The sequence below is a fragment of the Polypterus senegalus genome, chromosome 12 (genome assembly GCF_016835505.1).
Source record: "Polypterus senegalus isolate Bchr_013 chromosome 12, ASM1683550v1, whole genome shotgun sequence".
Classification (NCBI taxonomy): Eukaryota; Metazoa; Chordata; class Cladistia; order Polypteriformes; family Polypteridae; genus Polypterus; species Polypterus senegalus.
The window spans coordinates 105,335,162-105,348,400 of record NC_053165.1 but is presented as its reverse complement, the minus strand read 5'-3'; the positions used below and the strand labels follow the sequence as shown (position 1 = coordinate 105,348,400).

The window sequence follows — 13,239 nt, the reverse complement described above, 5'->3', positions numbered from 1 at the left end:
CTTCCCTCTTTTTTACCGTTCATCTAATGAATACACTGAGTATGGCTTTAGCAAAACAATCATTGATCGCAAATAAAGCATCCATTATTCATAAAGCTTCAATTGGATTCAATCTGTCTTTCTGCGTTAACCGCATATTTTTTCATACGTCTCAAACCAAGGGCATGCGAGGCTAAAATGAATCGAAGCGCGTACATACTCAGTGCATCCCTCTCGAATCGAACTCGACGCCGGCGCTAGAGGCAAAGCCTCTACTATTGCGCCATGGCGTGTGGTTTGTCTATTTGAGCGTAGCAGTGTAATTCGGTTTTTGTTCAGCACTCTTTAGAACTGTTGCTTTTTGTCTGCGCACTGCGTCAGTTCACGTGAGCCGCTGAATATGGTTTTATATGTCACTCGCTCGTTTCTAATTGTTTCGCTGCCTTCTTAATTATATAATGTATGTTTTCTTCAGCGGTTTTTGGAGCTCTTCCTGGTTTTCTACGTACTGCGTGATTATGTCACATGAAACTCCACCCCCCACGGCTTTCGAGCTCAACTCCATTACAGTATATGTAGAAAAATAGCTTCCAGTTATGACCATTACGCGTAGAATTTCGAAATAAAACCTGCCCAACTTTTTCAAGTAAGCTGTTAGGAATGAGCCTGCCAAATTTCAGCCTTCTACCTACACGGGAAGTTGGAGAATTAGTGATGAGTCATCGAGTCAGTGAGCGAGTGAGTGAGTGAGTGAGGGCTTTGCCTTTTATTAGTACAGATTTGCCATTGACAAAAAGAATCACAACATTTTTTGACAAAACAGTTAATTATACAACTAACTAATCTCCTTCAAAAAAGGTGCAAAATCAAAATGAAACTAGCACTGTGACAGTGCAAGATCACAAAACAATTCTGATATGTAGTGACAAAAGGTTAAAAAAAAAAGCAATACACCATGCATAGTACAATATCCAGTAATGCTACGTTGATGAAATATAAAAAGGACAAAGATAAATAAGAGATTCGTAAATTTCTCTTCATACAGAAATTAAAGCTGTTCTGCTTGTCATTTGTGATCGTAAGTGGTTAATTTTATCGATATTATATCAAAATACTTTAATAGGAACCTTAACTTTGAACTTTAACAAAAAAAAATTACCACTAGTTACCTGGTATGCAAAGGCCTGTGGTGAATTGTCAATAATAATTGTTTTTGACAGATCCCTCCCAAGAATATTTAGGTCCTTTATGTAGTTTCCTTGGACACAAACACAATGTTCACGAAAAAGTCTGTGCCTGTATGTATATATAAAATATAAAGAAAAGTACATTTTACTTAATGCTCCAGCATATAAGAAACAATAGTAATTAATGTTACTAATGCATCAAAAAAATGTCCACAATAAGTCAGGTTCAAATCACACATGATGTCAAATATATATTGATATTGGATATTTACCTAACCAACTGCTTTTTTGGATCCAGGATATTAAGGAGTTTATCTGCATATACCTTCTTAGAGGCAGTGAAAAGGATGATCTGATGAGGGATTAACAAGAGTTTGGTTAAAAATATTTAGGTTAAGATAATGATGCTTCAAACAAACTGGCAAAATGCATAATTCTATGTACAGTGGGTAAGGAAAGTATTCAGACCCCCTTCAATTTTTCACTCTTTGTTATATTGCAGCCATTTTGATAGATAGATAGATACTTTATTAATCCCAAGGGGAAATTCACATAATCCAGCAGCAGTATACTGATACAAAGAAACAATATTAAATTAAATAGTAATAAAAATGAAAAGAATTAAAATAAAATTAATGTTCGCATTTACTCCCCCGGGTGGAATTGAAGAGTCGATTTACTCCCCCGGGTGGAATTGAAGATCATTTAAATTAATTTTTTTCCTCATTAATGTACACACAGCACCCCATATTGACAGACAAAAAAAATAATTTTTGAAATTGTTGCAGATTTAGCAACTAGAACCTTACTTCATAAATCTGTGACATGCGCTCCAGGAACTCTCTGAAGAATGGTCTCAAACGAACATAAACCTAAAATAGTTAATACCTATTAGAAAGTTTAAATATTCAATCTCAAAGTACACAGAACTGTTGCAAAAAAAATCTAATAACTTGAAATAAAAATCAGCATTTTTCAGGCTCATAGAAAAGTCAAGCTAAATGTCTAAATTTACTTGTTTATTTGTGACATTTGCTAAAGAAAGTGTTAATAAAAATATAAACAAAAACATTAAGACATATGTATAAAGAGCCCCTTATGCAGACTGAGATTCCCCAACCCAGACCCCCCCACCAGATTTAGCTCCTATGTGTCAATGTCCTATATGCGCAGTATGAAGACTCTGAATTGGCTCAGTATAAGTGTGGCTGCTGGAGGTGGTGTGCCCTGCAATAGATTAATACCCTGAGCAGGAGTTGATGTGTTTAATCACCCTTGGGAAAGCACCACACAATTTTAAGATTTGATTAAATGGGTTCAGGCAATGAAGGCATAAAATATCATAATAAAAAAAGAAACAATGCTGCCATCTACTGATTTTTATGACAATCTACTAAAACACCAATCCACCCATTTTCCAAAAATAAGTTAGAAAATAATATGCGTCTTTGTCTAGAAGGAAGCAATGATGTAAAATACCTGATATATAACATCTTGGAAGAGAACAGGAAATGTAAGTGCTGCATCCTCCAACTCATTCAGGCTGCAATGCACTAAAGTTTCATCCTAAAAATAAAGCAGAAAGAAAATTTAAACATATATGAACACATGGGAACTTCATTTTAAATATTTTTATTATGGCTCAAAATGTAATTATAATCTGTTACATGTAACAGTGAAAACATACTTAGTTTGCACCTTGGATGTCTGTAATACAGTACTACAAAGTATTAATGATTGTTTAAGTTAAAAGAAATAGTGTGCTAAGCAATTATCAAAACAATGAACTGAAGATCCCTTCCACCAATTCTTCCTTTAGCATGTCGACTGCCACGGTGATAACAGATAAATCTGTTCCCAACTCCAGTGTAAAAGCAGGGTGTTTTTTTTAAAATATGAGGATAAATCAAAAAGTAAATGTAATTTGAGAATTACCTGGAAACTGCAAAGGATAGCAGCTGATGCAATACATGTACATGATGGCTTATGGGTAAGTTTGACTATGCACTGTACAGTATTCTGATGGTAGTCTAGTTGAAGCAAAGGTCAAATGAACATGGATGATCCATTGCAGGATTCCACCCTTACTGAACAATGCTCCATAGTAAGAATTTTTTGGGCAGAGAGAATAAAACCTGCTGAAATTCACTGAAAGATATTAGCTTGTACAGATCAGTAAGCTTTATGGGTACCCATCTTGCACAGTGTGCAGATCCAGTTGATATTTACATGTGCAGCAACAGAGGACAGCTTGATCCTTCGGTCTTCTTGGATAAAGGTACTCACCATGTCAATATGAGCTTGAGTGCGAGATGCTGATGGTTGACCAGATCAAGCTTTGTTGGTTACATTCATTCTTCCTACTTTAAACTTTTCTACCCATTCATAATTTCGTTGAGTCATGCTGTTTTCACTTCCATATTGAGTGAATTTTAGCATGTTTCAAACCATCTACCCAAAGAAACCTCACTATGGCGTGTTGTTCAACAATGGTGAAATGTCACAGCAGAGCATCCCCACCTTTATTAGTCTAGTTGAATCCAAGGTCAAACAGAGTGCTGTGCATGTTCAAACTACCCATAAGTGATCAGAAACATGTTGTATCATGTGAGCTTCTATCCACTGCAGTTAACACATACAGTACTTTACAAATTGCCTTTACTTTTTGGTTTACCTTCACACTAATTAAATGCATTTTGTTACATGGTAAAAACTCAATAAAAATACATTTTTCTCAAAGAAAAATGTTAATTTGTAGTTCACGGAACAGAACATTCTCCTAGTTGGCAGTTAATGTGTCAAGCCTTTTCTTTGCAAAGATTCTTAAAATGAAGATGAAAAACAGTTAATAAACCTGTTTTTAAAGAAAGAAATTGTTTAAGCAAATCAAGTTATACAAATTTCAAGATTATGCATAAAAGGATGAGATGAAAATAAATGTACTTATTGGCATGTCTAAAAACAAGGTTGGCCAGTTCCTTTGTACAACGTCACCTGCTGTTGAGCTTGACCATTTGGATAGTGAAAAAAATAACATGCAAAGAATCGGTTTACTGGGTTTTTCGAAAAGAAGGAGCTGCACATACTTTCTGTATTGTAATAAAGTGTCAATGTTTTGGTCATTACTTTCGTTTCGCGTTAATTTTTTCAGTCAGACATCTAATTTTAAAACCACATACTGTATGTAGAGTCTTTTTCATGAACTTCCTTTTTGTAAGAAAGTTTGCTACTAAACTGCCTTTCTACAATTAACTCTCACTCATACCAGTTCAGGGATGCTGGAACCACTTTGAAGATGGATAAATATGTTGATGTTGTTCAGACAGTATTTTGATACTAAAAGACTTTTTTGATGCATTGCATTTGTATAAATTGCACAGTACAGATATGATTTTAATCACATGGTTCTGCATTGATACTTAGGGTCTGACTTTGGGTTATCCGTTTTTGTTTTTTTTGCAACATTCCCATTATTTCATTTACATTAATTTTTATAATCTAGTAAATAAAAAAAAAGCTTTTTAGTTGTAAAGCCACAACTCAAAGGAGGCTTGTTTATGATAAGCAAAATTTGTGAAATTGTTGCGAAAAAAAAAAAAATACACATATAATTTTCTTTTTCATGCACTAAATAAATGTACCATTATCAGTAATCAAATTTTTTGAACTCTGAGAAAACTGCAATCTTCAACCAACATAAATAAAAACTTTCATGAGAAATTTCAGTGTGGCTTTTGCCCAAGTCACAAATGACATTCTAATACCTTCCAACTCTGCTTATAGATTTGGATGCATCTTTTTGGACATTAGAGTACTGCATTGCACTAAATAGACTTTAGAGTTTTTGAGCGTCTCAGTCACTATAGTAGGATTATCAGTTCAAATGTCACTATTCAAATGTAATGCAAATGTGGGTAATATTTTTTATTTTATTATTATTATTTAAGTGATAAAATAAAAAAGTAATAAAATCTAATTTGAATTCAAAAATGGATATGAATTCTCTCATTTATTTTGCCACTGTATTGCTCTGTTTTGGTGTATCACTTCTTGAAGCTGCTAATTTGTATTTAATAGTTAACTCATTTGTAAAAGGGTGAGCCTTCAGCTTCTTAAACACAACAGATTTTTCTACTCTGCTACACTGTTCTTGCACTCGTAACAGATTTATAAACAGTTCTCCAGTATGCTAAAAGTCACTGCTGAAGATCACTGATTCAGTGCTATTTTCCACTGCAAGCAAAATAAAAAAAAGTAACTGCCATACTTCAGATTTTTCTTTGGTGGTCTTACCAAACCTCCTTTTAAAGTGCTTTAAAAACAGAAAAACAGGTCACCAATATTAAATTTTTCCTCCAGTGTAAAGGATACATGTAAAAAAAGCAATTTACTGAGCCCTCTATGTTATTCCTTGACTAATTTCTTCCACACAGAGCACTAAACTGGTATATGATATTGCACAGACTGTGCAAACTTTATCAGTTGTCCACTGGCTGCACCCCAATCTACCCATGAAATCAGCTGTGGCTTATGCTTCTAGTACTTTCAATATCTGTATTGTTCATTAACTTAGTAACTTCTTGATAAACACTTACGCTCATTTTGAGTTTTTTTTATGGTAAGCTGCTATGAATAAAGCCATCTGTTAAATAATATAATCTGTAATATGAAATACAATAGTGCAACAATTAGCATATTCAGTTGTTCCAATGGTAAACCAAGTAAAGACAGTGCCTTAATGCCTTCAACCTATGTCTCTTTATATAAGTTATTTTCTTTGACACCTAGGAATAAAAAGCAGCATAGCTGGGGAAAATAAAAATTGAACATTTGTGCTCAGGTTGTTTGAGCAATAAGCGATTTTGTCTTGGTTTCTTTTGTGTACTACGATTAGAAAGTTGTGTACCCGGCTCTGCTTTGTCTTTTATCAGTTTAAACTTGTACTGAACCCAGTTCTTGTTAAGGGCTGCTTTGTGAAGTACCACATTCATCTGAATGCTGCAGTATACCCCAGCATTTTTTAGGAAAACTACATAATGTACAATGTATTGTGGGCAAAAAAAGAAATAAAATATAACATACAACACATGCATTACAAATCATGCACACAATTTAACCTTAAAATAAATATTTCAACTTAATGTTTTGGCTAATATGACACCTCTAGTTCAAAGCTGATATACTTCATACTAATTAGATTTGCTTTTAGCCTGTGCTGGAGAGTGCTTTCCCATTTCTGGCTGTAATTATACAGAGGTGGGGTACAGTTGTGAGTATGTGAAAGAGTTTATTCTTGTATTAATTATTGTATCATTTATTTGTATTTGTCTACTTATTTGTATTCTTCTTCTTTATGCCATTGAGTTAATGATAAAGTTAATAAATCTCTCTATTATAAAAGACTAGGGGGCTCTCCCACCTACTCACTTCAGTTGCCAACCCCCATGCGGGCCCTACACACTCGTCATTGCCCGGATCTTTGATGAATTGTACTGTGCTTTTGGATAAACATGAATATCAACTGTGTCTATAGAAACTACAGGTAAAATTCCTTTACAACGAACTGCCAGGGACCTAAAAAATATTTTGTTGTAATGAAAATTTCCTTGTAATAAGATTCTGTATTTGTTGCTATAGAGTGCTTTCTTTAACTTGCTTCCAGGCATTTGCAATCATTTCAATAGCTTCTTTCGTGTCAATGTTAATCTTATCCTGTCTACAAGTTATACTGACGAGAATGTTTCTCAGCATTTCCTTGTGATAATACACTTTCAGGGTACAAATGATGCCCAAATCCAATGGCTGAAGCACCGCTGTGCAATTGGGTGGGAGGAATTCAACGTGAACATTATCTAAATGCGGAAGCATGTTGTGGGCAGCACAGTTAACAATCAGAAGCCGAATCATCCTTTTCTTCTTCATGTTGTGTGGTTTCTGAACTCTTCTGGGAGAAACGGGAACGTCACGTTGAAGTGTGTCCTGAAGCGCAATTGCCACGTCTGTGGAAGATTGTTTGTCCGTTGCCAGGGCAGGGCAACAGCAGGCTCACAGTTGTGCAGTGAAGTGCCACAGATGCGAATCCTAAAAGATTGTGGCTGCACTTTAAGCCCATGTCTTACACCCCAAAACACAAGGCTGAGTCTCAGTAATTTAGCAAAACCAGCTTTATTCAGCTTGAAACAGGAACAGCACGGATATTTACTGTAGTGGGAACTGCCACTCTCCTATACACAGACACAGCAGTCAGACAGGGTTATGACCAGGTTAGTGGCCATGTAATACTGTTTCCCTGCATTTACAATGTTCCTTGTATCAGCCATCGAGACCTTTTCTGTTTGGTTCAGTGCCGAGCCGCATAACAGCTGTAAGCCTGCTGTTGCCCCAGCAACAAATAAAGAGTCTTCCACAGACGCTGTGATCACACTTCGGGACACTCTTCGGCGTGTTGTTCAGTTGGGGGAGGTCCCAAGAGAGTTTGGAAACCTCACATTTTCTTTAATGAGTGCCGCATTAATAAGAATGTTTCTTGAACGAGCATCACTGAACCATATAAAAACGGCTTTTTGGCGTCTTCAAATGCAACAGTTCGTATACATTTGCAACCCGAGATTTTTCTTCTTTTTTTGCTCGGTCTTTCAAGAAAGTTGACAGTATCGATAGCAAAATTCCGAATTCACTGGCAACATCCTTTCTTTTTGCCACAATCGAGAGCTGCAAAAACGTAATGTGTTTTTTTTTTTTCTAATATGAACTGTAATAGTTTTTTTGTGTCTTCCTTTTCTATAGGAGGGTGACAATAAGTTAAATTCTAATGGATGTTAGAAACAAAAACAGCAGTACAAGGAAAGTTCGAAGAAAAAAAATTTTTTTACAGTGTTTCTGTTTGGGGATCGTTGTGCACAACTGAGCTGCAACCACAAAACTAAGTGCTCTGTGGATGATTTATTCAAGCATTTCAAGGTCTTTTTGGCACTTCGTTGTAATGAAAGTATCTGCTGAATATATCTCATAGTAACGAGATTTCTATAGACTCGTGTCATATGGGGAAACTGTCGGGACCATAAAAATACTTAGTTGTAATGAAAATTTCATTATAAAGATATTCGTTGTAAAGGAATTTTACCTGTATTATTGCTGACAATTCATCAAATGTTGGTTTATTATATATGCGAGCGTGATCTTTCAGATTCATATAGAAATCCAAGAAATCTTCTTTGTCCTTATTTTTCATATAAATTTCGTGTAAAGTGCAATACTTTTGGACGTATGGATTTGTACCCATTATTGGCTGTAGAATTTCTAATACATCCGATCGTTTAACTCTTTTGATTCTATGTTGCATCGCTTCCCCGTGATCATAAATATAAACCTGACTGAATTGTGGTTTCCTTGAAATGAAACTTGTAGTAGCTTTAATTGTTGCGGGACCACAGATTTTCATAGTGTATGGTCCTGAATCGTGTAAATCCAAGTTTTGAGCATTGAACGATGCGAACAGATTATTGTAGATTCGGATATTTTGTCTGTAATGTTTGTGGATTTCACTTTCACCAAATAACAAATGTTATTTCTTGCGGATACGCCTCTTCATCGGGAAGCAACACTACTTTTCCCTGATGGCAACACGAATTTGATGATCTATAAGTCTCAGACTTAAACTTTAAAGCTGAACGATATCTTCATACTTCTGTCATGTCACCTATGTCCATATATTCGATCTCTTTTCGCTATTCCGTTATTTCACCGAGTAATAATTTCCATTTGTTAGCGCTAATGCAATCTTTACTATCAGTTTTTTTTTTAAAGTTTTGAATTTTAGTACTTTCATAATCTCTACCTTCTCTGCATGTATATCGCGCCAATGTTTTCAAACCTCTTTTACGACGTTCTATTTTGTCTTTTACTCTTTCTCTTTTCTTCTTCTACTGTTTCTCTTTTATTTCCACCCCTGCTGGACCTGTTAGGTTTTCAGTTCATCTCTTGGCACAAAGTCTCGCTTGTCTCATGGGACTTGAAATTAGCTCTCTGAAAAGGTCTCATCTCATCTCTCTGAAAAAGTCGTCTCGAGATTTTTTTATATAATAGAGAGAAAATCTTGAGACAAGACTATTGCCACGAGATTTTTTCAAGTCCCGCAAGACAAGACAATTGCCAAGAGATTTTTTCAATTCCCACTCACCTCTCAACTATTTATGGTTAACAACACACACCCACGGTCCTCTCACCTCTCATTCGTGTGCATGCTTTTGTCAGACACATTTCCTGCGCTATCAACTCTTAAAAATTTTTATGTTTTCCTCACTTTAAGTTCCCAATAAAAGAAGACTTATTATGTCCAAATCTTATTGAAGAATTTCATCCCATAGGGTTATCAACAGAAGAAATGAGCACATGGGCAATCCTTGCACCAAAAAACGATGAAGTCAAACGAACGCAAAAATTGTTTATCGGTTACACAGCAAATTGGTTAAATGCGTATCAACAGACTATGCTGAAACAGTTGGTGGTGATTGTGAGGAAGATGAAAACATCAACTTACAATATCCCATAGAATATCTACAACCTTTAACACTGTCTGGTTTTCTACCGGCCGAATTACTGTTGAAAGAAGGATGTATCGTAATGTTATTGCATAATTTATGAATGAGTGATGGGCTATGCAATATGACAAGATTAGTTGTATTCAAAATTGGTCGAACAATTCTGACATGTAAAATTTTAACAAGAAAGTTAATGTACATCTGTGGAAAACAGACACCAAAGGAGATCTAGATATGCCATTCATATTAAAACATTTACAGTTTCCCATTAGAATAGCTTTTGCTATGGCAATTAACAAAACACAGGGACAAACATTCGAAAAAGTCGGTTTATTTATTAGAGAGAAAGAAATTATATTGACTCATGGGCAGTTATACTTTGTGTTGTCAAGATGCAACTCCAAACACTGAATCAAAATTCAAAGCAACATTGATGAAAAGTTCATCCCAAATATTGTTTTTACTGAAGCTTTACAGTAAAAGCGCAAGTCTAAAAGTATTTGCTTGTTAATTTCAAAGCCAAACAGAATGAAAACGTATAATGCAACAAATACCTCTAACACAACATGAAACGTAATTTTCTTTCAATTTATTACGTTTTACTATTTTTTTACTATGGTTGATTTCTCATTGTAATGTAAAATAGTTAGGTCTATTATGCATATATAACAATTCCTATGAAAATAACTATCTGTCTAAATTGTACCTCCACTTCCCCATACGTGAGCGGCAGAGCGAGCGAAGCGACCAGGGGACAGAGGGCCCTAGTCTATTAGAATAATCATAACCTGCATGTCTTTATCCATACGAACAACTGTAAACCTACCTTTGCCCACCCCCTGTATACAGTATGCCTCAATGTTTGAAAATATAAAAGGTATAACCTATTCCAGCACAAAATCAGAAGTGTAATTTGAATAACAACATTAACTTAAAATCATACGTTTCTGATGTGTTGCTATATACTGTATATATTAATAAAACCAAATAACGTATTTTCCACATATATTAATATTTCATTGTTGGAATGTCAGTGAAATTGATTTGTCTTAAAATGCATAAAGCACAAAAGTAACTATCTAAACACACTTAATCCAGTTTAGGATTTTAGGGGTGGTGGTTTGAATCTTATAAGCATAGGACAAAAGGTTGAACAAATGTAACAATGCATTTTAAAACTCTAGAAAGAGCAAAATAATGTTAACACCACTCCATGGAGACCTTAGAATTTATTAAGAATGAATTCAGATAATATTTAGATGTTTTCTTTGACATTTTTATGTTATAAATGTCAAAGGTAACCCCTGCATAATACCTTTACTTAGACTTGGTATCTCCAGCTTACAATTGTTGCAACAGTAAAATCAATCCATCCAATTACATCTCTCCATTATAAAAAAAAATCCTGGAAAGGAAAAGCAGGGCAACGAGACGTGATCTTCTCGCAAGTTCTCAGAAGACATTTAAAAGACCCGCGAGACAAAAAAGACTGGCCATGGAGCATCTTGCGGGGACTGTAAACATGAGACTTGGTGCCAAGAGATTGTCCCAGGGCAGTCTCGCGGGGATGTAGAATATGAGATTCTTGCAAAAAACACCTTTCTTATCAAATAAGAGCACGTACAGCCAGCAAAACATTTAGTCATATAAAGGCACGTAGCACACACAGATCCTGTGCTCTCAGTAAAGAAGATAGAGCAGCAAGGAGAAAAGAGACACAAAAGCGTTGGGAGAGAAAAAAGGCAGATAAGAGATTATGAAAGCAGTGGAATTCGAAATGCTCAAACAAACGATGGCGCGATACACATGCAGAGAAAGGTACAGAATATGAAAGCAGTAAAAGTATTGTAGCCTCCCAGCCAAGATGAAGCCTTTTTTGTTTTAAGTGACTGTTGGGTCCGATTGAGAGAGGGCGGAGTACAGCACAAAAGACTGATAGCAGGGTACTGATTGATGCGGGGGGGCGGGTGATGGGGGTAAGGCTTGTGAGACCTGTGGGAGGAGGGGTTGGAGAGGGTGCTAGAAAGTTGTGTTTGGGGTTACAAAGTCAACGATAGTTCAAGTAGAACTTGTGCGACACTTTATTACATCAGTCGCTACAGTATCCAAAAAAAAAAAAAAAAAAAAAAGATAGTAAAGATCACATTAACGCAAACAAAAGGTACTTAATCACCAGAACCAGGTGTAATTGAAAAAATAGGAAGATAAATCGTGGTCAGAAATAAAAGGCAAAGAGTAGAAAACAAAGTCTTTCGCCTTCGGATCATTCAATGCACGAAACCTGGATTTACACAATAATGGACCATACGCTATGAGAATCTGTGGTCCCACACCATAGCAACAATTCTAAAGAAGAAAAAAAAGCTTTTAAAATTGTATATCCGATTAAACAAAAAAAGGGGTTGGCGAGTCACGCGAGCAGGGGGTGGAGTCCCGTAGTGTTTTTAAAAATTAATTAATTCATGTCATTAAGCAGAATTAGTTAGTGCATTGCTTATCTCTCAAAGGAAATCTGCTGATTAGTACTTTACGATAACTTCAAATCATTGAAGTAAGAACCATAACAACTACTAGAAAGCACAGTTATCTCAGTAGTTTTTGAAATGATTACAGTAGCTTTTAGATTACTATACACTCAATGCTTCCTGTGTCCTATAGAGATAAATGTCTTAGATTCTATAAAATAAAGGTTTCCTATGTCTAAAGTAGTTCCCAACCAATGTTTTTAGACCAATAATACTGATATGTGGGCAGCAAAGATAACCCATTGCAGATACAAATTGTACCGATAATTTTGGTATGTTTAAGTATTAATTTTCTTAAAAAAAACATGAATGAAAAAATATTAAATGTACAACAAGCACAGGTTGACTTGTATTTATTGACAAACTGTCCTATCAAACAGCTGCTCTGACTTACTGAGGGAAGTCTGTATGACTTAGAAATACATCTGACTATTCTAGCAAGAGCTGATACACTAAGTATTTCATTCTGCACATCACTTTGATACGAAAACAGATGCTGGAATAGGTATTAAACCAACAATTATCTGCCAAATTGGTGCACTTCCAATTTGACTGCTGTATCGGAGAACCATTGTGACATACAGAGATAAAAGGTACAACAATTTGAAAACTGGACGTTTGCTCTTTTTCACTGGATCAACATTTGACCTTTGACAAAAAAAAAAAAAAAAAACGATCCTAGTTATCTAGCGAGAACCTCCTGCTTGCAATGGCTATTTTGGCAGTCTGTGAAGACAATGTTGAAAGCAGAAAATCCTAGAATATGGCATTTTCAACAGGAAAATTATGAAACTAACCTGCAACAGTAAGTAACTTTTATGCATGTTCTATACAAACGGACAGTTTAGCATTTTGAAGCCCCCGTAATTGTTAAGTTTGTACAATTTTATTGCTTAGTTTCTTACCATGGTTGTGCATGTGTCATTGTGCATACCAGACAAGGGGACTGAAGCTGCAAAATGAGGCCATCTATATTAGAAAAATAACTTGATACAACAGTTGGAGGTT

The 13,239-nt window shown here is 35.4% G+C and overlaps 1 protein-coding gene across 2 annotated transcripts in view; it reads right to left on the bottom strand.

The window, feature by feature from the left end:
* The window catches only part of LOC120541465 (CTD small phosphatase-like protein 2), an 88,978-nt gene that overhangs the window by 7,586 nt on the left and 68,153 nt on the right, over positions 1 to 13,239 (bottom strand). For both annotated transcript variants that reach the window (XM_039773122.1, XM_039773121.1), the window contains 4 exons: positions 2,646 to 2,732; positions 1,976 to 2,038; positions 1,439 to 1,518; positions 1,149 to 1,275 (listed from right to left, as the gene is read on the bottom strand). In XM_039773122.1, coding sequence (XP_039629056.1) covers positions 1,149 to 1,275; positions 1,439 to 1,518; positions 1,976 to 2,038; positions 2,646 to 2,732 — 357 coding nt within the window. The remainder of the gene's footprint in view (positions 1 to 1,148; positions 1,276 to 1,438; positions 1,519 to 1,975; positions 2,039 to 2,645; positions 2,733 to 13,239) is intronic.